Source organism: Haliotis asinina, chromosome 13 (assembly GCF_037392515.1).
Source record: "Haliotis asinina isolate JCU_RB_2024 chromosome 13, JCU_Hal_asi_v2, whole genome shotgun sequence".
Lineage (NCBI taxonomy): Eukaryota > Metazoa > Mollusca > Gastropoda > Lepetellida > Haliotidae > Haliotis > Haliotis asinina.
The window spans coordinates 47,927,301-47,954,676 of record NC_090292.1 but is presented as its reverse complement, the minus strand read 5'-3'; the positions used below and the strand labels follow the sequence as shown (position 1 = coordinate 47,954,676).

At 40.7% G+C, this 27,376-nt stretch overlaps 1 protein-coding gene across 1 annotated transcript; it reads right to left on the bottom strand.

Annotated features, from left to right (window-relative positions):
- Window positions 1–542: 542 nt before the first annotated feature.
- Window positions 543–26,422, bottom strand: LOC137259617 (uncharacterized). The gene is made up of 11 exons (XM_067797232.1): window positions 26,116–26,422; window positions 21,781–21,862; window positions 20,207–21,404; window positions 19,130–19,210; window positions 18,504–18,581; window positions 17,434–18,154; window positions 14,415–14,533; window positions 6,373–6,615; window positions 6,068–6,107; window positions 1,883–3,408; window positions 543–655 (listed from the first exon to the last, which is right to left on the bottom strand). Exons 3-11 carry the CDS (start codon window positions 20,307–20,309, stop codon window positions 543–545), a joined length of 3,024 nt encoding a protein of 1,007 aa, XP_067653333.1. The 5' UTR covers window positions 20,310–21,404; window positions 21,781–21,862; window positions 26,116–26,422.
- Between the last annotated feature and the right edge of the window lie 954 nt (window positions 26,423–27,376).

The following is a 27,376-nucleotide window of genomic DNA, read 5'->3' as shown; positions in this document are numbered from 1 at the left end:
TGTTTAACAAACTGCGAATAATTCCAACATGATGCAGTTGGATGCATACGAACTAAAATGGTCTCTTTATGTAATAACAAAAGTACTCTTCGTGGCCTGGTTACGACTTCTGAATATTTTTGTGGCGTGTTTCATCGTGCATCAATAAGTTAATCCACACCTTTATTATCTTTTTGATATGGAAACTGGCAGCCATAAGATAACTCCCTTGTTAATCCTTTCTTGTCTACTCTGTTGTTTTCCGGAAACAGCCTGTCTAGTACGTTCATAAACACATCTTTACCACGTGGTCAGAACGGCATCATTCACAATGATTCTTTTCGTCCTATCTATTCATAGATGAGCACATTGCAACTATATCCTTGCTGCGTGTAAAGTAACTGTGCAAATTATCTGTGAGCATTATGTTTAGTGTTTTTATTTTAAAAAATTCACTTTTTGTTTTCTTGTATAATATCAGTGGAGACAGAGCACAGACTAGCACTGTCTGCTTTTGTTGCCATGATATTCTTCTTTGTCGACGACGACAAAGGGGGATGAGGTCATTCAAAAGCTACACTCCTTCGTTTAACAACACCTTTGGGTATGGCAATGAGGGCGTCTAATCTGGGATTGTTCATGGTGTTGTCTTCCATTGGTTTGGGTTCACCTTGGTCTGTGGGGTGTGACTCGCCCACAAACGTATGGAACGGTTGGCCTCGTTTTGGTTTTATATGTGATTCATTCCCAGCACTTCGGTTGTGTTTCGGGATGCTTTTGTCTCTTGTCGAAGTATCTTGGTTAGGGACATGTGATGCACTGGCAGGGTCCCTGTGATGGTGAGAGGAACTGAGCCTTTCCTCACTTGCGTTTGTGCTTGTCTCTCCTGTTGATGTATCTTGGTTAGGTATATATGAAGTATTGGTAGGTTCCCTGTGATGGTAAAAAGGGCTGAGCCTTTCTTCACTTGCGTTTGTGCTTTTGTCTTCTGTTGGTGTATCTTGGTTAGGGATATATGAAGTACTGGCGCGGTCCCTGAGTTGGTGAGACTGACTAAACCTTTCTTCACTTGCGTTTGCGCTTGTGTCTTCTGTTGGTGTATTTTGGTTGGGGATATATGAAGTATTGGTAGGTTCCCCATGATGGTAAAATGAAGCGAGCCCTTCTTCACTTGCGTTTGTGCTTTTGTCTTCTGTTAGTGTATCTTGGTTTGGGATATATGAAGTACTAGTGAGGTCTCGGACTTGATGAGAGGGACTGAGCCTTTCTTCGCTTGCGTTTGAGCTTGTCTCTCCTGTTGATGTATCTTGGTTAGGTATATATGAAGTACCGACAGGTTCCCTGTGTTGGTTAGGGGGACTGGGCCTTTCTTCACATGTGTCTGTGCTTGTGTCTTCTGTTGATGTATCTTCTTTAGGGATATGTGAAGTGCATGAAGTGGTGGCAGGGTCCCTGTGTTGGTTAGAGGGACTGGACCTTTGTTCAATTGCGTTTGTGCTTGTATCTTCTGTTGGTGTATCTTGGTTGGGGATATATGAAGTATTGGCAGGGTCCCCGTGATGGTAAAAGGGACTGAGCCTTTCTTCAGTTGCATTTGTGCTTGTGTCGTCTGTTGGTGTATCTTGGTTAGGGATATGTGAAGTGCATGAAGTGCTGGCAGGGTCCCTGAATTGGTAAAAGGGACTGGGCCTTTCTTCACTTGTGTTTGTGCTTGTGTCTCCTGTTGATGTATCTTGGTTAGGTATATATGAAGTATTGGTAGGTTCCCTGTGATGGTAAAAGGGACTGGGCCTTTCTTCACTTGCGTTTGTGCTTTTGTCTTCTGTTGGTGTATCTTGGTTAGGTATATATGAAGTATTGGTAGGTTCCCTGTGAGGGTAAAAGGGACTGGGCCTTTCTTCACTTGTGTTTGTGCTTTTGTCTTCTGTTGGTGTATCTTGGTTAGGTATATATGAAGTATTGGTAGGTTCCCTGTGATGGTAAAAGGGACTGGGCCTTTCTTCGCTTGCGTTTGTGCTTGTGTCTCCTGTTGATGTATCTTGGTTAGGTATATATGAAGTATTGGTAGGTTCCCTGTGATGGTAAAAGGGACTGAGCCTTTCTTCACTTGCGTTTCTGCTTTTGTCTTCTGTTGATGTATCTTGGTTAGGTATATATGAAGTATTGGTAGGTTCCCTGTGATGGTAAAAGGGACTGAGCCTTTCTTCACTTGCGTTTGTGCTTTTGTCTTCTGTTGGTGTATCTTGGTTAGGGATATATGAAGTCCTGGCACGGTCCCTGAGTTGGTGATAGGGAATGAACCTTTCTTCACTTGCGTTTGTGCTTGTGTCTTCTGTTGGTGTATTTTGGTTGGGGATATATGAAGTATTGGCAGGTTCCCCATGATGGTAAAATGGACTGAGCCTTTCTTCACTTGCGTTTGTGCTTGTGTCTTCTGTTGATGTATCTTGGTTAGGGATATATGAAGTATTGGTAGGTTCCCTGTGATGGTAAAAGGGACTGGGCCTTTCTTCGCTTGCGTTTGGGCTTTTGTCTTCTGTTAGTGTATCTTGGTTAGGTATATATGAAGTATTGGTAGGTTCCCTGTGATGGTAAAAGGGACTGGGCCTTTCTTCGCTTGCGTTTGTGCTTTTGTCTTCTGTTGGTGTATCTTGGTTAGGTATATATGAAGTATTGGTAGGTTCCCTGTGATGGTAAAAGGGACTGGGCCTTTCTTCGCTTCCGTTTGTGCTTTTGTCTTCTGTTGGTGTATCTTGGTTAGGGATATATGAAGTATTGGTAGGTTCCTTGTGATGGTAAAAGGGACTGGGCCTTTCTTCACTTGAGTTTGTGCTTGTGTCTTCTGTAGGTGTATCTTGGTTTGGGATATATGAAGTACTGGCACGGTCCCTGAGTTGATGAGAGGGACTGAGCCTTTCTTCACTTGCGTCTGTGGCTGACTGTGTACATCTTTGCTGAGGCGTAAGTTTTTTGTTTTGCTTTACGAATGGTTTTTTTCTTTGATGTGGGCCTTCTGAATCTGCAGGACTGTTTATGTTTCGACAGGATGGCTCCTTCCTATATGGTAGTAGCTCTTCTGTTGATATATACGACATATTCCCTAGTTTGTTTCTTTCTATGTTTGTTTCTGTCAGGCCCAGCCATGTAAACAGGTGAGATTGATCTTTTACCCTTTTTCTTGCGCTCCAGTCGACTGTGTTTATATTATGCAGTGTATCTCCTGGATGACTAATGGTTGGTCTGTCAAGTCCAGCAGATGTAATGGACGTTGTCTCGTCCTTCTCTGTGATCTGTGAAGGTGCCATGTGACCCAAATGTCCAAGAGGATATTCTCCACACATTCCCGCTTCTGCTGTGTCAATGAGAGTGCATGATTCTGATATGTAAGACTCGGAATCTAGATCCCCTTGTACTGTCCTGTCTTTGAAGCTGGAACACAAATATGATACTCAGTAATAGTTGACTGTGATCCATGTAATGAGTCATATGAACACTAAAGTGAGTGAGTGGGTGAGTAAACATTTAAAGTCACATCGGTAATATGTGAGCTATACCGTGACTAAAAACAAGTCATGCTTGCATAATAAATCAAGGCAAATTATAAAACCTGTAAATCTAGTATGAAATCTAAAATATATTCGATCTAACTGTGAAAGACATTGAAAAGGCTATATATCGCCAACAACTGAAGGTACATCGCCATACTATGGACTATGGACAGTACCGTTGCTACCTGCATGGACCCTAGCTGGATTACATCTTCAGCCATTGCCGATTGTAGTCAATTGGCTATGCATTAAAATGACACATTAAAAAACCTTCGAATAAAATGTGACTTACATACACAAACACGTATGAACTGTTTGGATATTATATATTTGTCTTTTTTTAGGTATACGAACAGGCAAAATTATACTGAGTCAAAACAGAAACTTCACAAAATGTAATTTTTAAAAACAATGAATAATGTTTCTTTGATGATACATTTATGTATCCGAAATAGGACCCCTATCTTTCGACTCTAGAAAAACGTTACCAAAACCCACTCAAATCCATCCATCCATCCGTCGTGCAAATGACGTTAGTGCCAAATCAGGTTTTGCACGTGCAGTCAATTATGTGATCTTCGCATCGCAGTTTTCGTCATTTGCACGTGTTTGCATGGGCCTCAAGAATTGATGGCATGTTGCAAGCGGGAAGATCTGTTATTGACGTCGAAAGAACAGGATGCAGCCGTCGTACTGTGTATGACTTGCCACTTCTGATCGCCCAAGATCGGGTCGCCCACGTGTGACGTCACGATAAGAAGACCGTCAAATCGTCCTACGTCACCTATGTGACCGATTTCTTTCAGCTACCGGAACCAGGGCTGAGATGTTTGGAGGTCGACTGTCCTCATAGACCATTCGAAATCGGTTGCGGGCTGCCATTCTCCATTCATCAACGTGAACGTCTGCTGTAGGCCCAACGTCACCTCCAATGGACCCAGAGAGACTGGAATCGAGTCGTCTTTAGCGACGAATGCAGGTTTACCCTCAGATTCACGGATGGCAGGCATAGAGTCTTGAGACGACGTCGTGAACGGTATGCCCAATGTTTACAGCACAGATTCGGGGGCGGAAGTTGCATGGTGTTGGGTGCCTTCTGTGGGAACAACCGTTCCGGCTTCTGGTCATCCGTGGAAACCTCACAGCTGCTGCTTACCGCGACCAGGTGCTCACCCTGAACTCGTTCCTTTCATAGCGGCTCATGGCCCAGGTCTACAGTTCCAGCATGATAATGCTCGGCCACATACCGCGACTTTCCTTCACAACGCTGGAATCAACGTCACTGACTGGCCATCGAGGTCCCCTGACCTTAATCCAAGAGACCAAGTTTGGGATGCACTTGGGAGAAGGCTTCGTGGTCTTAGGAACCAGCCTCAGAGTTTATTGGAACTTGGCGCTGCCTTGCAAGAGCAATGGCGCAGAATTCACAAGCATCAGGCTCTCGATGAGGAGACGGTGTTTGGCAGTGGTGAATGCCCGAGGATGCCATACACAATACTGAACTGAGAAATTTCGTATTTTTCTTGTGACTTGACATTCTGTATACCCATGTTTTTGAACGGCGGTGTAACCTAATGGAATTGTGGCACTGTCAGTGTATCTAATACATCACACAGATCTCAGCAATTAAATAATAAAAAAATAACCATCTTACCAGCTCTTGTTCTTTTATAGTACCCTAAAGAAAGAATGTGACGTTTTGACTCAGTATATATCATGCAAGTTAATGTATTTCAATTTAGCTGCACTTATTGTCCTGTTCAGTTCACTCACAGTAATGTTGTCTGTCTTGGGTATTGAGTGTTACCCTACAAAAAATATAGTCTGCAGGAAAACCTTTCGTGACTGTGTTCGGTCACTTTAACAAAAAACTACAAGTATTAATCAGAACACCCATCAGACACCATGCATATTTGCATGCCCAGGTGGGTGTTCTGATAGCTACCTTACGCCCTTGACAGGTAAGATGGTATTGTGTCTTGTCACAATGATACAGAATATAGACAGCTTTGTTGTTTCTAAATTATAATTCAAGAAATTAAAATTCACAGTGGTAGAACAATCATAACGCATCAGACCCAATTAGAAAACGATTGTACTCGGAGTTTTGGAGTCTTGTGGAAAGTAACCTAACACCGTTACAAAAAGTAAATGTCTCTGCCAGATTATCGATGTGTACAAATAGGTTTAACACGTGAATGTCAAATTGGGCTTGCTCCATGGTGAGTGAGTGAGTGAGTTTAGTTTTACGCCGTACTCAGCAATATTACAGCTATATGGCGGCGGTCTGTAAATAATCGAGTCTGGACCAGACAATCCAGTGATCAACAACATGAGCATCGATCTGCGCAATTGGGAACCGATGACATGTGTCAACCAAGTCAGCGAATCTGACCACCCGATCCCGTTAGTCGCCTCTTACGACAAGCTCAGTCGCCTTTTATGGCAAGCATGGGTTGCTGAAGGCAACTAGCTCCATGGAACTAGGTTAACATGAGTTATTGTCATGGTAACATTAGTACAGTATAATGAATACTCACCTGCGACTCTCTGGTGTCGGCGACATACACACTGCATCAGCTGCAATAGTGGTTTGGGTCACAATGTGAAATGTGTAAAGAACTATGAGCAGTCACATCGGTATTACTCACAGAAATCAAAAGTTATTCACTATAGCATTTATCTACTAACAGATATGCTTAATGCGGCAAAAATCGTCAAGTATCTTTAAAAAATATGATAAAAAGCTTAAATATTTCACAGTCTCTAAAAATATGATAAAAAGCCTAAATATTTCACAGTCTTTAAATGAGGAATTGATTAAAAGTTGTAAACATATACTTACTCCCCACAGGATAGAACTGCATCTCATCTCGTGAATACATATTGAATGATTCCAGAACTGATTTCGGGTGTGTAGAGTCAGCGTGACGAAGTGTGTTCTCTAATTGTTCCTCTGCCCTTCTAATGTGCAAACAAGCGAGGTCCATCAACTTTTTGCGACTTTCTTCATCCTGCACATCCTGCACACTGCGCTTAAGAACACCCGATGCCAACGCTCTTCGAGCAGCTGCAATCTCTGCTGACTCTGTACAAAAAGATGCCAGTCAGTTGAAGCACATTGGTACATGTCAGTCACACCTCGTATATATATATATATATATATATATAGAGAGAGAGAGAGAGAGAGAGACATAAACACACAAGTACACACACACATACATATATAGGAGCACATTTACAATTCAGCACCACAATTTCTCGTGAGGACGTTCCCAGCCCTAGGTCACATGTCAGTGAGACAGGCAAACATTTTATGAGAGCCCGTCGGACGCGAACCCGCTACCATCGGATTGTTAGCCCGACAGCTAACCAACTGAGATACGTCCACATTGTTGCACAATGTGCAAATTTGCTAGTCATTCCTGTGACGTCACGGAAATGAACGGAAAGTGTCGAATTGGTTGCGGACAATTACGCAGGTTACAGGTAGAGTTGATGCCTCGTGGTTTCAATCTACTGACGGTTGCCAAATGGTCCCGACATTACTGGGCACGATCGTCCTGTTCCATAATGTACAAGATACTATGTTGTGTTGAATGAGCCGATATGGCCGATATGGTTGTGGGTGTGTATATAATTTCAACATCACAATATTACGAACTGTCATGAGCGTCTATTGTATCTTATGTCACATGGGCATTATTTCGGTCATACAGTGACGGGATCAATCTAGTCTGAATTCATACAAGTCCAAAACGTTCATGCAGTCAAGCAGTATATACGTAATGATAAACACTTCATCGCAAAAGACCCACAAAAGAGGTCCATCTACATCCATTTTCAGCAGATAGTCATGAGTAAATTGACTGTTGCCAATACATCGTCGTAAAGCCTCATCAGGTCTTGACTAACAACCCAAAGTAGGTACAGCCAATTGTTGGTTTCAGTTCATGAAGTTTATTTCTTTCCACTCGCGTGTCCCACTTTATTCCCTTACGGTCCCGAGTATATGGGATAAGCTTATGAAGAGTTGCTTCAGCTTCAGCATCAGCTTTTGTGTTACATGCTATGCCGACCCAGCAATCAACATATTGGCGAGGAGAAAGGCCGTTACAAAACTGTAAAATGTCTAGGATGACTTGAAGTTAATGAATCTGCAAAAGGGTTTCTGGAATGGGTCTGCTTAATATAGGTCAAAGCTATGAAGATAGCCTTCAGCAGTGAAAATGACGTTATTTCCAGGAACTGTTCAGGAGACATTGGGGCTTTTAACTGCGTTCCATTGCCCAACACACCACTTTGGCCCTTTCTTCACCTAGACGGGTGGTATAATCGGCCCGATTCGATCAATTGGCTGGTCACGTCAAGCCCTGTGTTACAACTCTGTAGTGTTGCACAAAAATTTGAGAATTGTATGTTTATATTTTCTAGCCTTGGCGAATTTCGAAACAGAATTTGAAAACGTTACTGTTTATTATTGCCTAGAGTCGTATCCCAGAAGGCGGTGGCTCATGGGCCAATCTGGTGGAATAATTAATCTTTAAATTTTTCTGCTGGAGGCACCCACGAAGAGCCATCTCCTCGTGGTGGGTGCTGGGTAACGCTAAGTGCTCTTCTCCCGCGTGGACCTGGGGCAGAATGTGTCCACAGCACCCCATTGCTTGTTGTAAGAGGCGACTAAATTGGGCAACCTGTTTGCCGTGGGTTGCGTCCCGTTTCGGTGGAGGACGGGATCCTGGTGGTTGAGGGCATTTGGACTTTTAACTGCGTTCCATTGCCCAACACACCACTTTGGCCCTTACTTCACCTAGACGGGTGGTTGAATGGGCCCGATTCAACCAATCGGCTGGTCATGCCAAGCCCTGTGCATGGACTGTATATGTGTCATTGCACAAATTTGATTTGGAATTGTTTTGAATTTCGGTTTGGGCACTACTTGTGATCTTTTAGTTTTTGATTGTGAATTCTAATATGAACTTTGCCTAGAGTTTTATGCCAGAAGGCGATGGCTCATGGGCCAATCTGGTAGTTTAATTATTTATAATTCTTCTACTGGAGTATATCATCCGGGTATCCTTGGTGCTACAAGCTGGAGGCCCACTTGCTTTAGTATTGTCCTTGTGATACTCCGTGGTGAGGGGGGAGCTCGGATGATGAACCATATGACACCAATCATGGCTTATGAAATACCCTCCAAAAAACCAAACGTCCACTTGAAATTGATCCCGTTGATACTTCTCATAGACCGTCTCTATCGATTGAGTATTGGCCACGTTTCCTCGTTATTGAGACTACTGACAAGACACCATTGAAGTTGAACCCTTTCGCAGTATCTAAGGGCATTGAAGGTATTGGTGGGGATGTTAAGAACATTAGACGCTTACGTTCGGGTGCACTGCTAATTGAGTGTGGCAAGAAACAGCAAGCAAGCAATCTGATGAGCATTGAATCTTTTGTGGGCATTCCGGTCACGGTCTCTGCTCACAAGACCTTGAACACAAGTAAAGGTATCGTCAGAGATCGTCACAGATCTTGATCGGTTTGCTGACATGTCCGAACTTGATATAGCATGCGAAATGAAGGATCAAGGCGTGCTGTATGTGAAGCACTTTTCCACCCGGAAAAACAATGAAACATTCCAAACGAATACCTATCGGTTTTCGTTTTCATCGCCGAATGTCCCAAATCGGTAAAGGCGGGTTACTGCAATATCCAAGTTGAAACCTACATCCCCAACCCGCTCAGGTGTTTTAAATGCCAGAAATATGGACACGGTGTATCTACCTGCACATTGTCTGTTGTGTGTGCTCACTGTGGTGAGAAGACACACATAACAGAAGATTGTGACAGTGATTATATAAAATGCTCAGGCGACCATTCATCTTCGTCAAAACAATGTCCAATATGGAAAGAGCAAATGGCGATTAACAAAATAAAGTTCACCCAAAATATCTCTTTCTCTGAGGCAAAGAAACTGGTGAAGAGATCTGACCTTCTAGAAAGTTATGCTACAGTAGAAAAATCATCATCTGAATCCAGGTCTAAAATATCAAAATCATCCACAGGATGCCAAACTAACTTGACTTGGGTCAGTTCCGACTCCCCACAGGTTTTATACCCTGCTATATCATCCCAAACTGCGGAATCACTTCCTACTACATCAAAGTCCTCTGATCATAAGTCATCTTCACAGTCACGCTCTGAGTCTCATTCAACAGCTGATAGACAACAAAGTGTTAAAGCTAAACCCAAAACTAAGTGTGATGCTTCAAACCAACAAAGTGGCACAGCTCCTTAGGGGTCACAAAATAAAATTCAACTGTTTAATAAATATGGGTCTCTTGAAGATATGGACGTTTCTGAAAACGCCCATTCTAGGGCACATAGCTTGTCGCCCTCCAAAAGAGTGCGGGGTAGATCCCCAATAAATCCCCCCAAAAGGTAGTTTATTCCAATAATATTGTACAGTGGAACTGTAGAGGACTGAGGACTAATTTATATGAATTACAGCTATTAGTCCACGATTTTACACCTTCAGTGATATGTCTCCAAGAGACATATTTAAAACAAACAGATATAATTCACCCTCGTCATTTTAATGCATATCATTGTTTTTCACCTCTGGGTGATCGGGCCACTGGCGGATCATCCATTCTAGTCAAACAAAACGTTATTCAAAGCCCTGTTTCACTTGATCCTAATATGCAGGCTGTTGCAGTGAGAATTACTTTACATGTAGCGTTTACACTATGCTCTCTTTATATTTCACCATCTTCGGCTTTTCTCAAAACCGATCTTCAAGCTCTATATGATCAGCTCCCGAAGCCCTGTATTATAATGGGAGATTTAAATGGGCACAACCCACTCTGAGGTAGTGTAAATACAAACACTAAAGGTAAATTGTTGGAGGACTTTTGTTCTGACAATGATTTATGTATTTATAATGATGGTTTCAACACATATTTACACCCTGGACCAGGGACTTATTCTGCTCTCGACTTGTCACTGACAAATTCAGAACTACTTAATGAATTCGAATGGTCAGTCCAAGATGACCTCTGTGGAAGTGATCATTTTCCTACTATATTAAAACCTGTAACTCCATCCGATGTTTCTCCATCCTCAAGGCGGAATTTTGAAAAGGCTAACTGGGCTTTATATGAAACACTGTGTTCTGAAAAACGTAAACCCGAACGTTTTATTGACGTTCCCGATGCTATTAATAAACAACATGCCTTGTCCATCTTTTTTGATCTGGAAAAAGCATATGACACAAGCTGGAAATATGGCATTTTGAGAGCTTTACATGATTTCGGTTTGCGAGGTCGTTTGCCTGAATTCATAGCAAACTTTTTAAGTGGCAGACAATTTCAAGTCCGAGTGGGTTGTACCCTGTCTGAACATTACAGTCAGGATCAGGGTGTTCCACAAGGCAGTATTTTGTCTGTAACGCTTTTTAGTATCAAGATAAATAGTTTGCCAAAAGTTTTAAACTGTAACAAAGTTAAGCCTACCCCATGTATATTATTCACTAATGGAGCTGGTCACACGAGTCGGCCAGTGGTTAAAGTCAGAAAGTTTGAAGTCCAACAAGTTATTATTCACTAATGGAGCTGGTCACACGAGTCGGCCAGTGGTTAAAGTCAGAAAGGCTCGAAGCCCAACAAGATAATAAGACATGTGCTTGTCAGGGCGTCTGCAAAGGGCCAATTGTGGCCACAAATGAGTGTATGTGTACAAAATTCACAAGGTATCAACAACTCATTACAGTGTAGTTATTGCCATCACCAACCATCATGATGGACAGGTTGACACTGGTGATTTTAATGACCGCGGGTCAGCATGTGACCCAACGACAGAGAACTGTATATAAAAACCCTCCCTGGGTGAGGGGCGGTAGAACTGAGCTTCTCTGCCGTCCTAACAAGACGTACAGGTCGGTTCGCCGGCCTGACCAGTACCTTGACCATATGGACTGGTAACTTGTTGTACATACTGTTTATATATCTCATGTAACTAATAAAAGTTGTTGCTCTTGAAAGAAACACCCCCTGAAGTCCGTCGTTTGTGGAAACCTGACTTAAGAAGCAGTGTAGTGTTACAAAACGATTCAATTGATGGATCATTATTTGTGGATTATTTTAATATTTCTTGTCGTGGGAAAACTATGCATACTACTGAACGGCAACTGCAGCTGTGTTTAAATAAAATAAATAAATGGTTTCTTGAAAACGGCTCTAAATTTTCTAAATCCAAAACTAACTATACACTTTTGTAGAAAAAAAATAAACCACATAAAGATCCTGAACTGTTTCTTGGCAATCTATAGCCTGATCTTATGTTGTATTGTCCGAATAGTGATATTATTTTTAACTTTCCACACTAGTTTTAATCATACTTGTGATAGTCTAGTTGTTTTACTGTCCCTTTTTGACAGGTTTTTATACAATACATGTTTTTCATTTCAGTATTAAACGTTCACGTCACGATATGGCTGAGATATTGCCGATGTGACGTTAAATATGAACTCACTCACTCATTCACACACTTGAACTGTTTCTAAATGGATCTCCCATAGAAGTTGTAAAGGAGGCAAAGTTCTTGGGAATAATTTTTGACTGGCATTTCACGTTTCTACTATACATCGAATCCCTCAAAACTAAATGCCTGAAGGTACTTGACTTCTTGAAAGTCGTTTCAAATTCTAAGTGGGGAGGGGATCAAGCTATCCTCCTGCAGCTTTATCTATTACTGATCCGGTCAAAACTTGATTATGCCTCCATTGTATATGGTTGAGCCCGTAAAAGCATCCTGAAACTTTTAGATTCTGTTCACCATCAAGGTCCAAGACTTTGTCTTGGCTCCTTTCGAACTTCACCTGTTGACAGCCTGTACGTTGATGCTGATGAGCCATCTGTTGGGCAGGGACGTATAAAACTATCTTTGCAGTATGTAACAAAATTTTATTCCAGTGAGTCAAACCCTGCATATGACTGTACTTTCAGTTCTCTCTATGAGGATTTATACAAAAAGAAATCTTCTCTTGTTCCACCTCTTGGTTTAAGAATTAAACCATTTCTTTCTTCAGCCGGCGTTGAGCTGGAATATATAGCTCCTTCTCGTCTCTTTGAAGATTTTCTCTCAGATAATGGACTATGCACAGATCCATTATCTGAGAGAAAATCTTCAAAGAACTTTCCTTTGTTGTTTGTGTCAGTACTCCCCCATAGAGGGTTGTGGCCGTTGAAGTTGCCCATGATTATGCAGGGCTTCAGGAGTTGATCATACAAGTTCTGAAAATCTGATAGGCAGAGGTTGATTATGAGGAAGATAGAGTGAATATAAAATCCTATGTTCAGAGTGAATATAAAATCCTATGTTCAGAGTCATGTGGAAGCAACAGATTCTTTGTTTGTGTTAAGTGGGCTATGGAGGATAGCTGCCTCACCAGGATAGAAGTGCATCTTTTACACTGTGAGGAGAAAAGGAGTAGTAGGAACTGTACCAAGTGATATTCCAGTCATTGTTAGGTACGTTTCTTGGAGACAAAACGTGGAGGTTTAAAATCTTGGATCAATAACAGTGTTGACATGCAAGATCGATCTTACACAGAATAGTTCAGTGGTGATAAAAGGCCGCGAGACATTACAAGAGAAAGAGATGGCTGAAGGGATTAAACATACAACCATCTTCTTAGTTTCATGAACGGGAGTTTCTATGTGTTTGATCTGTTGGATCTCCATTTGATTCCCATTGCTACATTGGAAAAAAACTTGGAAGAGGCCATGTGGTAACCATCGCAGTTTGTGCACTTCACTTCTATTCACAGAAGGTGGAGGCTCATTGGTCAATCTGATGATGCTGACCTCTGATTTCTGTTCGTCCCTAACTGATTGTCATGGGGCGAACCATCCTGACATTTGATCTGGTAGACAACCTTGCTGGAGTATAACACCCTCTTATCCTCAGTCCTTGAAGAATGGAGATTTGCTGCAGTATAAGATCGTCCGTGTTTGGTGGTTAGAGGGGCTGTTGAACAATATTACAAACGACAAAGACACGTGGATTCTGACAATTCCTCTTCTTATAAGAGAACACTTTTCCGACCTGACTACTGGCCATGGTTCCTGATCACTGAAACTGGTCACAAGCAACCTGTACAAATGAATCATTTTGCAATCTCCAAGGCTGTTTGAGAGCTTGTATCTGTAGAGAAGTTGCCAGTGTCACAAAACTCTGATCTGGTTCACTCCATATAGAATGTGCTCGGAAACACCAATTCTTAAAGGTTCTAATATCAAGGTTGCTGTCTAAGTGCACAAACTTCTGTAGAGGCTTTGTCTATGACAGAGATCGATGCCTCTGTGACATGACTGAGGAACACCTGTCTAGGAACTCTCCCAAACATCTATAGCAAGAAATCTGATGTGACGTGATGCCCTATCAAGAAGGACGGTGTGGTGGCCTATTTTACAACATGTCTAGGCAAGGCTAGAGTCATAATGTTTTGTTGGCTGAAGGTCCGTTAATGTTGGTTTCGTCATCCTCAACCACCAGTGTCCCTTTCTCTGCTGACACAGGGACGCAACCAACGGCAAATATGTTGCCGACGTTGGTCGTCTTTTACAACCAGCAAAAGAGCGCTGTGGTCCTATCGATCCCAGATCTACATGGGGGCAAGGGCCATTTGCGATACCCAGCACCAGCCACGAGAAGGTTGCTCTCAAGAGTGCCTGTACAGTCATGAGAATTTCAAATGTGGTATTCACTTTGCATGAAAATTAGAAGCATTTTTTCTACTATGCATTTCTTTCTCTTTGCAGAGTATAGTTTACAATTCTTTGTTAAGCAGCATAAAAGTTTTATAAAATGAACAAAACTTACCCGCTCGAAACAGAATCACACCTTCTTTCCATGACGACAAGCTCATATCACCTTCTTCCAAGTTCTCACCAGCAATACCCCTTTCATAAGTGATTGATATGGACACGTTGTGTGCTTTCCTGAAAACGGAAATTGTAGGCAATTGGCTTAATTAGTAAGTGTAACACAATCGGCAGCGTACCACAGGTTGGCGGTTGGCTGATCATCTCATTAAAAGAGAAGGTCACATGAACAGTCCCGCCAAGACGAGAAAGCGGTAACACGAGATGAGAAAACGATAACATGAGACGAGAAAGCGATAGCACGAGTACCAAACAATCCAGTGATGTCTGTAGATGAAACTGAATGAAAAGCTCCCACAAACATCTCACAGTCTAAAATATCACATTGAGCAAGTAAACTACCAAGTGCATGTTTGGAAACAGTATCTGCAGCCAATCATACCCCTTTACCCGTTGACCCGTTGACCATGGTTGAAGCATTTGTGATGGTCAGCTTATCCCTTTTCTGAGAGATTCTAGTCTCCCCGTGGATTGGTTGAAATGACATCGAGTAAATGCAATAAAGTCAGTATGCCAGCACAGACATCTATGTCAATGCAGATGAATTGATTTATTGTGCACAGAGACATTTCTTTTTGTATGGCAGGTGATTGTTGCCCCAACAGCTTTGACTTGTAGATGACACCAATTCTGACATGATGTAATATATGACGTGAAAGAAAGTAAAGAGGAGAGTTAATTGTAAGCTTCTTAATGCATCAACAGTGATTAAGACTTATCTGACAGACCACTTTGAATAGCTTCAACAGGGTTCACTATCAACATTAAAAGAGTGTTATATCAATACGTTTATGGATAAAAATAACCTGTTAAAAAAGTACAGGGGGGCAGCTGTACCCCTGCTTCCCCGGTCCTGTACAACCAGAGCTTAGAAGCAGTTATCGGCCTTGAAGCATAGTTTTCAAACCCTTTGGGTGATGTTATTTCATCAACTATTTTAGGCAAGTGAAGCTTTCACAAAGCATACCGTTGAAATTTAGCTCTTTAACTATACTGTATAAAACATTTGACATCAAATGAATTTTTTGTTTACACATCAGTGCAAACTTAGTCCTCTGTAATATATAAGTGGTAAAACTACAATGGCGGCCATTTTGGCAGCCATTTTGAATTCTGGGTAATATGAAATAATTCCATATAACATGCCGTCACTCTCGAACTAAACAGGAAACAAAAACAACTGGTTCTAGGTGCAAAATAATGTAAACTTTCAATAAATAAATCACCACCACACATTTCCATGAAAAGTCGACGTCGGAGAGTCAGTAAAATCCCCTGCCTCAAAGAAGAAGCTGTAAAACATTATATTACCACGATATGACTGTACAAAATTACTTGTCTTGTGCCCAAGCCACCACTCTAGAAGCGACAAGTGTCAACAATCATCAAAAGTATCAACTTTGGATGTAAATGGAAACATTCAGTGTTAATTTTTATGCAAATTTAAGTGCCGAGAAGGCACCACACGACAATTCAAGATGGCGGCAAAATGGCGGCCATTTTTATTTCTTTTCAAAAACAAAAATATGTCAAATAGTTTCTACATCTTTTAGCAATACAGAAATGTAAAAATGAAAGTGATCACTTTGATAGTAGTAAAACTATCCATGATTAACTGTGACGTGTTGTCGGGCAGCAAAATAAATGTCATGAAAATGCTCACTGACCCCCACCACATAAAATGGCCCGTGAAAAAAACCCAAAAAAACTGATACCACAATCTGAGAGTATTACACGCCTTTTCATGAGCCCAAGACAACATACTAACGGAAAATAGTGTCAAACCAAATCAGTATTGGGGAGGCTACGTCATCATATTTTTCAGATGCCTCCTCCTAGACTAAAATGAAAGTCTACATCTGTCTTAGACATCTGTCAAGGCAAACAAGGCCATTCATGGACAAGAACATTACTAAAAACCACCAAATACTATTGAGAAACTACGATTGGTGATTGAGCTCCAGTCTGTAGTCATTCATGCCCAGAAAGGACTGAATTGTGGATAATATCGCTTTCTCGCGATCACTTTCTGGCTTTATCGCTTTCTCGCGTAATATCACTTTTTCGTCTGATGTTATCGCTTTCTCGTCTCGTGTTATCGCTTTCTGATCTCGCGATAACGCTTTCTCGCCTCCAAAATTCACATCGAGAAAGCGATGACCCTAATTAGCCACCATGCTCATCTCTTAGCGCAAGTTCCTATGGCCTTGAAATCTTTCCGACAATTATTATGTTATGTACATGTGTTTGAATTACACTGTTTACCAAGTTCAAGAAGGAAGTGACGCTTTTTTCAGTCTATTATTTAGCTTGCACTGGTGAAAACTGCATTTTAACTCCTCTCATTTCAGCTGAATTTTATTCAGTTATGACACTAGAGGGAAGTAATGAGAGGGAAGTCGGTTTGGGTACGTGCAACACAAGCAACACAAGCATCTGCAGATATATTGCCAGCAATGTACACAGCTAAATAAGCACCGCTCCTGGCCCATATAACCCATGAAAGTCACAGACATGTTATTTACAATTCTTATGCAATGTACATTGCGAGTGCTAACATCATTTATATATTGAACTACTTTTACGTTTGTAATGATGCTATATACAAGGGTTTTTTTCCTGAACAGGGGGAAATACTATCAATTCTGAACCTAAGCAAAGACGTTTCACGTGTTCCAGATTCGACAACCCTAAAGATCATGCGTGGTCACATGACTAAGTCCTTCAAATTTTCAATTCAGAACCTGACATTGAAGTGCCTGACATTGTCGGCAGTGATGTGCCATCATCTACCTCTTGCCCTAAAATTTCTTTTTACAAGAATTAATTTACCATTCTTACAAGTAACATACCCAACTAGTTGACACAAGAAACAAAGAACTATATTGTACATATTGTGCCGATGTAGATTCCGTATTCCCGTGTTTAAGACGGCGATATATGAATCAAATTCTTACCTTAGTTGTTCGAATTCTCTCTTTTCTTCTGATTTTGAATGGATCGATGTGTGACCAATCAGAGCTAACCTGTACCCTAGCTCACAAGCCAGGAGCAGTGTATAGTCTGGATATTTGGAATACACAGTTTTGGTATTTTTCTCTTCCATCAGTTCAATTAATTCTTCAAATAACTCTTGATCAAGGTATATAGTTTCCGTGGAAACTCCATAAAATCGTTGAATGAACCTACAGGTTGCCAGCTTCTGAAGAAAGGTTTCCATAGTCAGAATCATTGTTCCCAAAGTTAAGGGAAGAACCTTTGTCGGAGACTGCTTCTCTGTGTGGGAAATTATGCGGTTGAAGTTTCCATTGATTTGAAAGTCATCAGGAGTTACAACTCCAGACAAAGCTTTGAATTCAACAAGCGTTTCTCTTATCCATTCTTCCAAGACACTTTTCATTTGCAAATTGTAACTGTTTAAATGGGAAATCAATTTTGTGTCCTTTGCAACAGTTATTAGAATAGCTGGTTTATTCTTTGGGAAAATGCACATGTCACATATCAACTCTGTCGTAATTTTGTATATGTTTTGCGGATCTCGTGGAAACAGGCACTGAAAAGACGATCCAACGTAGATAAATGCTCCCAATCCATATGTTTCTTCAAGTGCAGACAGAATCTTTGGGTAGTCACTGGACAACATCCTGTGCATACATTTAGGATAGATGACGACTTTACCTGCAACATCAGTGAAGTGGTATACTGTGGTTATAACTTACTAACCTATCATGGTAATGACTAAGTTCTCTACTTGCAGAAGCAGCAACCTTCCACTCGAATTGGAGTAAATACCATATACAGTATACGGCTAACCCGATCATGCTTGGTAAAGTATATAGCACTCTATGGTACCACTGTGACCGTCATGACAAGTACAGCTTGGTAAACGAAAGCAAAAATGAGCATTGCGTTGAGGGAGAAGTGTGTGTGTGTGCGTTTGTGTGCGTTTGTGTGTGAATTTGTGTGTGTGTGAAGGTTGGAAGGGCGTTTGGCACACACACATGAACAGAATATATGATATACGAACCTGCATCGTAAATGTCCTTCTGGATCAAGCTGCAACTGAATACTTTAGATACACGCCCCTCCTTTGACTCTCCAGTGTCTGAAACAAAAACAGGCCAATGTGGAACACCGTATCATATCTTTATTAATATTTGTTTTACCATAAAATGGTAAAAATCCATGGACAGAATATGTAATCATCACATGCATGTTAAATACAATAATAGTTCAATTCATTCCCTGTTTTACTCCAACACCATGTTGATTGCAGAAAAACTACATGAATTAAATTCAGGTGGTTACCTTCCCTACTGACTATCATTCCAGCACGTTCAGTGACACTGACATAACTGAACAACATAAGAATGCGCAGAAAACCTGAGTTTTCACACACAATTATAGACGAGACTTGAAATGCATAAATTACTCGTACTATTTGCCACATACCCCTGTTCGCTCGCTATATCTTGAAAGAGGAATAACTTAAATCATCTGTTAAAACTAGAATGCAACATCAATCCCGTGTTTTCATGTAGGTCGCAGCCATATGCATGACCATGAGTGACTGACTCGAAACCAAGATTGAAAACCTGACAATATGATTGACAACTGATCCTACAACAAATGTATGAATTGTACTAGGCGTACCTGTAAGGAAGTCATGTGTGATTCTCTGATATGAAGTTGACCTCCACGCTTCGTCACTTGTCTCAGAATCTGATAGAGATCCTGTCATGAAAAATAAACATTTTACGACAAAAATTCTCTAAAAGTCTCACAGAGTTGGTGTGATGTTTTGATGATGATCATTTCATTGAATATTTTATGTCAGATTGTAATTCATCGGTAAGCTTTTGAGTCAAACGGACTGTAATAATCACCAAAAGCATGCACGCGTGAAACAGTCGTACAGATGTGCTGCATTGATGGGGCAAATTTTTAGTATTAAGGGTCATGTCAGTTTTGAACAGTGAAGCACTGATCGGTAACGGGTATGATCATCATGTGTCTTTTCATTGACCAAATGAGCCTCTCAAGTTGCTGCTGTGGACTGTTCTGCCATTCTCTGTGGTGCTTCTTCAAGTTCATCCAGAATCTGAACATGGAGACCATAACTCCCAATGATGTCCCAAGCATGTCAATCCATATGTTTGATGTTGTTGATCCAAACAACATCATTAACACCTCTTTCTCTGGCATTATCATCCATGGACAGGAATTATCATCCGTGAAAATGAGGTTAGGACCCTCTTGTCATAACAGGGGAATGATCACAGGAATGTTTTCACCGATCAGACTGCATGTGTGTACTTTGCATGTTTCTGAGGGTGGTTGTGTTCGGGTGATATTATAAATTTTATGAGATTAGAGGCGTGACAGGCGACTATGCTTGTCGTAAGAGGCGACTAACGGGATCAGGTAGTCAGGCTCGCTGACTTGGTTGACACATGTCATCGGTTCCCAATTGCGCAGATCGATGCTCATGTTGTTGATCACTGGATTGTCTGGTCCAGATTCGACTTTTTATAAACAGCCGCCAATATAGCTGGAATATTGCTGAGTGCGGCGTAAAACTAAACTCACTCATTATGTATTCTTTGAATATGTTACCTTTCAGTAACATGCCGGAAAAAATCGCTATCGAGATGAATAAAAATATTACTTTTGATTATTTTTTGAGAGGAGTGTGTGATATATTTTAACAACATACGCAATTGTGCTTACCCGGTGAAGGATGCGATGTTCTGCCAAATAAGACTTTGAAGCTTTGGTCAGAGAAAGATGAAGGATTCGAAAATGAAGATTCGTCGCTGCTGTAGACTGACATGATTCTTAATCCTCTACTGCTTGTTACCAACAATGTTATATATTCTCTCCAACCATTCACAATGTTCCATTCTACGTAAGTTTCCCTCCTTGTCAATGGTGTAGGTTTCAGGGCCTTTTCTGTTATAGAATACAATGCCCGGAGAATACCCAACTGCAATTTCTAAAATCTTAAAATTTTGAGGACTAGTCTGCAAAGGAGAGTTGTAAAGGGCAACTTTAATAAAACTGGTGGGGACAGGCGTAAGAGCACCGTCTGGTCGTTGATATGATGCGTCACACTGTAGTTTATCCCCTAAAGACGTCTCGAACTCGTCAACGCTCCAGGTGCAAGGAAAACCGTTTGGATTTATTTCCCGTGAGTCGTATGTTCCCCCTCCAAGCCTTTCGTTAATTCCCACGAAGAAAGAACCCCCACTTTCAAGTTTTGACATGGAACACAAATTTTCGCTGAATCTCAGATCAGTCCAGATGTAATCAACAAAGGAGGAAATGTTATGAAAAGTTCGATCTTTCTTCGTGAAAACACTTTTAAGTTCAATGTGTCTGCTTTCATGGAGTCGTTTCTGAAAATTGTGGATTCCTCTCAGTGTTGGCTCTGTCGCTTTTGAGATCACCTTTCTGGTCAAGAGAGAGACGAAACCAATGGTAGATACATTTTCAATCATACAATCTGATGGTACCTTCGTGTAAAAATGTACTGTACATACAGTTCGTGCTTTGCTTACAGTGAGGACAAGAACAGGTGTACTTTCGGAACCAGGAAAGTCATCCCGCAACCACTGACGTCTATAAACATCCGTGAACAGTTGTCCGTCTGGAATTAGATTCTTCAGGCAAGCGTCAGTAAAGTTGTCAAAGTGTCCAAGATAACTGTCTTCTGGATCTTGACCATACAGATGAACAAGGATCTTGCCGCCTGAGGTATTTCTTAACGCTGATACTTTCTTCTCGATTTCCTTCAACTTTCTCCTTTTTGTCTCGTTATGTCTAAGTTTAGATGAAAATAGGCTGACATCAAGGTGTATCAGGAAGAGATAAGGTCCTTTGTAATGAGAGGAGAATGTTTCTGCTACGGCTTCACAGTCACTACAACCTGCGGAGAAAGGTGAATATCACCTTGAAAATATGTAAGTTTTATAAGCGATGCAGATCCGAATGTATTTCAGGCTACTTTTACAGTTTACCTTCAATTGTCAGATTCCACGCCTTCATGGAGATACCAAATATTAATGGCCTTGAAGGAAAATGTATATTACTGGACCAAAACATACGTTAACATGATTGTAGCATCATTTATTACATGTCTATTGATTGTCGTAAGAGGCGACTAACGGGATCGGGTGGTCAGGTTCGCTGACTTGGTTGACATATGTCACCAGTTCCCAATTGCGCAGATCGATGCTCATATTGTTGATCACTGGATTGTATGGTCCAGATTCTATTATACTTACAGTAATGATTATACTCACTTTCAATCCATTCTGCCATACTCTGCCATCTTCGCGATGTATTTAACTATCACTGTATCACAAAACTGGAATGCAACATCACCTGAAAAGTCAAGCTCTGACTGATTCAAAGTACCTACAGAGTTTATTTCTTTTCAGTGGAGAAAACCGATTATGGTGAAAGGAAGAAGCATGAAACACTATGAACTGTCTCCAAAAATGTCCGAAACACAAATCTTCATGAGACAAACATCAATTCAAAAATAAACATGAAGAATGTTCTAGATTTCATCTTCTTTTTATTCTTTCACACAACGTTTCCGGTCCTGTTCTGGTCCCATCATCAGGTAAGAAACACTTAACTCTTCCCATGACATCTCAAAGCTATGACGACGCAATACATGTGTGGCAAAATCAAGAAGAGCCATATATCCAGATCCACCAATTTGAAACAACAGAACGTTACATCAACTACTTGTGCCAAATCCAAACTTGATAAGTACACGGAGAAAACTGTCGTTAACCAAAGTAGAACAACTCTTAAGGGCTGCTCTCGAATCTTTGTTGTCTTAAGGACTTAAATTTATCCCAGCAACAGCTTCAGCCAAGTCAGATGACTACATTGCAAGCACAGAAAGTGGTCTAGAACAACTTGGACCAAACAGAAATGGTCACTTGTTGACTACTTGCGGCAGCAAATCTCGGTTTTGCTGCAGCAAAACCTCAAGTTTACTGAACACTTTACTTGGACAAAGATGAAAAACATGCCAGAGCGGAGTTACTTGATGATGCTGACAACACTATCTCTGACTCGTTATTGTTCCATAAAATAAACTGTACCCACGTTTAAAACACAATTTCTATGTATACACATGTAATTACTTTACAGTCGTTACATGTATGAATAAGTATCTATACAATTCTGGATCAATAAGGATTTATAATATGTACCTGGGTTGGTAATTGGATGTCTAACTTAATCCAATAATATTGCAGTAGATAATATGTTTTATATTTATAATAACATCTATTCATATTAGCCCTGTTAGCTGTACGTATTATGACGTCCACATGTATAGCGTCATCATAGCATTGTGCCATCATGGGCACAGTTCACTGTTTATTAGGGTCTCTTTAAGGAACCGAAACAGGCCCCAAAACGTTGTATGAAAGAATGAAACTAGGTGAAATCCAGACAAAAATGCATATTTAAAAATGCCAATCAAGGATCAGTGAAGTCACTGAAGCGAATAAACATTTGCTATCACTCTGGGTGCCCATTCTCGAAAATGTCCCAGCTAAGACAGATCCTAACTAGTTAGGACAGGAGTTACTCTTAAGATAAGACCCATTCTCGAAACGATCATATCCTTGTCCTAAGTTGAGTAACAGATCCTATCTAGGACAGCGAGGACTTCAGTAGGTGAGACAGAAAAAAAACCCTTATTAAGTTCACCTCAATATTACCCACAATTCATTGCATGAATAACACATATGTAAGGGCAGCTACGATCTCGTTTATAGACAAATGGTGAGACTAGAAATCGAAGTAAAAGGTTTTGGTGGACTTATTTGATCTATGCCGAAATTGTATTTAATTATAGTTATAAATAATCAAAATTCATACCTTGTATCCAGACAAATAGAGTGAACTTGTACTCGAAAATAGATCTAAAATATTTTATCAGATCTAAGTATTATTTACATGTTAACATATTCCATATTTTCATCACATCAAATTCATTTATTACACCAGGACATAACATTTGTCGGCAGATTTTTAAAGTCTGCCAAAAAGAGAAGTAAGACGTAGAAAAAATATTTTCATTCGATTTTATTAATGATGATTACCATGACTTGAACTTTATGCGTCATCTCACAAAGTGAAAATTCATTCAGGAAATATACAGAAGTTACTTCCCTTGTTGAGTCGGCCTTGACATTGACATTTCATTTCCTTTCGGGAATAGGGGCCCTGAACAAAATACTGCCTTTTAGAATCACAGCGCAGCGATGTCATATAATTGTGACGTCATTAACTTCATGACACCATAACATTGCCAGGGCATTGTGCACCATCTACTGTAAAAACGATATCTCCTAAGAGATAGACTTATTTCTTTTTTTAAGTCGACAATTGCTACTTGTCCCACCACACATACCTGATGATGGAGTAACTGACACCCGTTATTTAATGCAATGTGATAATGTAATCTGAGGCAATATCATGTATTAACACTAATGTAATAACATTGTCATGTCATTTAACATTTATGTTCTACGAATTAATGTAATATAAATAAATAGAGTAATAAAAATGTAATGTTATGTAGTAAGAATACAATGTAATGTCATGTAATAGGAGTGTAATGTTATGCTATGCTGTGTAGGAGCTTGACTTCCGAGACTCTCTCGGAATGTACTGTTTTGTAATGGGAGAAGAATGCAGTGTAATAACAGTGCTACGAATGTGATAAGAATGTTTTGCAATGAGATAAGAATATGAGGTTATGTAATAACGATGCAATGGTATGGAAAGTAATGGTTATGTAATAAAGAAATAATGACACATGATTGGAATGTAATGCTATGCAATATGAATATAATGTAATAAGAATGTTCTGTTGCGTAATGTATTAAGACTAGTAGTATAATGATAATTTCTGTAACACGAATTGTTGTAATGCAATGAGATGTGATGAAACATGAATGTAATGTAGAATGTTAAGTTATGCAAGTTATGTAATGTTATGAAATAACGGTGCATGAAGGAAGCAAATGTACTGTAAGTCCCCATGGTCCTTAGTATGGTGATCTACCTTCAGTTGTTGGCAACCTATAGCTCATTTTTATATTGTACTGTCCTCTATAGATACATTGTTTTAGATCTATTCACTAGTTTTATATTCTATTCTGTGATATTCTAGTCAGTTTTACTGTCCTTCGTTGACAGGGTTTTACAATGTCCGTGCTAGTAATTCATTTGTATCTTTATAATTAATCGTTCTCGTCACGATATGGCTGCAATACTGCCGATGTGACGTTAAATACTAACTCACTCACTCACTCACTTATGAAATAACGACACAATGGTTAGCAATTTAATGTCATGTAATAAGAAAGGAATATCATCTTATAAGAATGTAACGTTTCGTAATAGGAATATAAAGTAATCTTATAAGATTGTACTGTTATATAGCAAGAATGTAGTGTAGTTAAAATGTTCTGTTATGCAGTGACTGACTATGGATTTGCGCAACCCTTAGCAAAATTCTAGCAATATCGTGATAGGACCATCAGAAATGGACTTCACATATTGAAAACGAGCTCAATTAAACGAGCCTTAACCACTCGACCACTCCACCACCTTCAGGCAGTTATTTGTCTTGGAAACATAAAGACAATGTTGTGATTTGTTAGACACGATCGACATACTGTTCAAAATATTAACGTTGTGTTTTCTGTATAGCTGAGCTAAAAGAATAACTTCAGTACGGATCTTTTGTGAAAAGGCCCAATGTATTTGAAGCTCTACCTTTGTTATGCGCACTGAACTCACGAAATGAGATAAATTGAAACACATATTTCTTACCTTGCAGACGAGTGCAGTTATGTACACATATATTGACATCGGAGGGCTTGTAGTGGTTTATAATGTGTCATAAAACCCCACCAACTGTGCTCCATGTGAAAATCAATACTAGTTTTGCTAACGGGTAGTAAAGGCTTGACGAGGAGTGGGAGCATTTGAGTTCACTCAAGCTAAAGTAATATACTGAGTCAAAAGGAAACTTCACATTCTTCCTTCAGAGCACTATAAAAGAACAAATGATGGTAAGATGATTAAATTGTTATTCTTTCATTGCTGAGATCGGTGTGATGTACTCGATACATTGACAGTATCACAATCAGTTCACATGTCACAATATGGACGTCGAGAATGGAGACTGGTAGTCAGCAACCGCTTTCGAATGGTCTGTCGACCTCTAAACATCTCAGCCCTGGGTTTGAATGGGTTTTGCTAACGAGTCGAAAGATAGGGATCCCATTTCGGATACATAGATGTATCATCAGAGAAAAGGTACTCATTATTTTTCAAAATTACATTTTGTGAAGTGTCTTTTTTGACTCAGCATACAATGGGCGAGTGAGTGAGTTTTAAGCCGCACTCAACAATATACCAACTTTATGGCAGCGGTCTGTATATAATCGAGTCTGGACCAGACAACCCAGTGATCAACACCATGAGCATCGATCTCGTATACAATCATATCTGATATAATTGGGAACTGAGGACATGTCAGCGAGCCTGACCACCCGATCCCGTTAGTCACCACTTACGACAAGCAGACTCACTAGCATGAGTTGCTGAAGGTCTGTTCTACGACGGGGCACCCATGGCGAGCCACCTCCTCGTGGTGGGTGCTGGGTAACGCTAAGTGCTCGCCAACCCCCCGCGTGGATCCGGGGGCATATTTGGTCCACCAATCCGTTGGCCGTGGGTTGCGTCCCTGTGTCGGTGGAGGAAGGGATCCTGGTGGTTGAGGGTAATGGGGGCCTCGAACCACGTTCCTGTTACTCAACACACCACTTTGGCCCTGACTTCACCTAGACGGGTGGTAGAACTGGCCCGGTTCTATCAATCGGCTGGTCACGCCATGCCCTGTGCATGGACAAACTTCCTCAACAATTATTGTGCATGTTTGTACATTTGTGACAATGAGCGTTTGTTATTATCATACTCTATACTATAATAATTTGCCTAGAGTCCTATGCCAGAAGGCGGTGGCTCATGGGCCAATCTAGTGATGTTGACCTCCGAATGATGTATGTCTCTAATTTCTTGTCTAGGGCCGAACCAGTCTGGCATTGAATTGGTAGACAAATACAGCTATTCGTGTCATATTCGCTGGAGTATACCATCCCTGTATCCCTGGTGTCAGCATCTTGGATACCCGTTGCTAATAGACACCGTCCTTGTTGACACTCCACGGTGGGTGGGGAGCAGGGATGGTGAATGATTTTCCTTTCGCCATGACTTTCCAACAAGCTGGTTCAACTCGACATGACAAAAAGCGACGTCTGGACGAACTAGATCGTCCATCCGACAGTAATTCAACTACTGATTCCTGGGCTAGATATCTAGTGATCGAAGCAACTGATTTTATGCCTATCAAACTCAACCCATTTGCCGTGTCAAAAGCTATCTATGGGATCTGTGGGGAGGTGAAAAATGTCACCCGTCTCCGTAATGGTTCACTGCTAGTTGAGTGCGCACGGAGACAGCAATTTCTAAATCTTATGTCTGTTAAAACATTTGCCAATATAGAGGTTGCTGTGTCCGTGCACAAAACTCTTAATTCTTGCCGTGGTATCATACGTGACAGGGCACGCTGTCTGTATGATATGAGTGAAGAGGATATTGCAGCTGAGCTTGAAGATCAGGGGGTTACAGCAGTGAAACGTTTCACCATTAAAAAGGATGGAATTGTAACTAAAACAAATACATATCTCCTAACATTTGCCAGACCTTCTTTACCACAGTCCATTAAGGCAGGATATCTTAACATCGGGGTGGATGTGTATGTCCCCAATCCACTCCGGTGTTATAAATGTC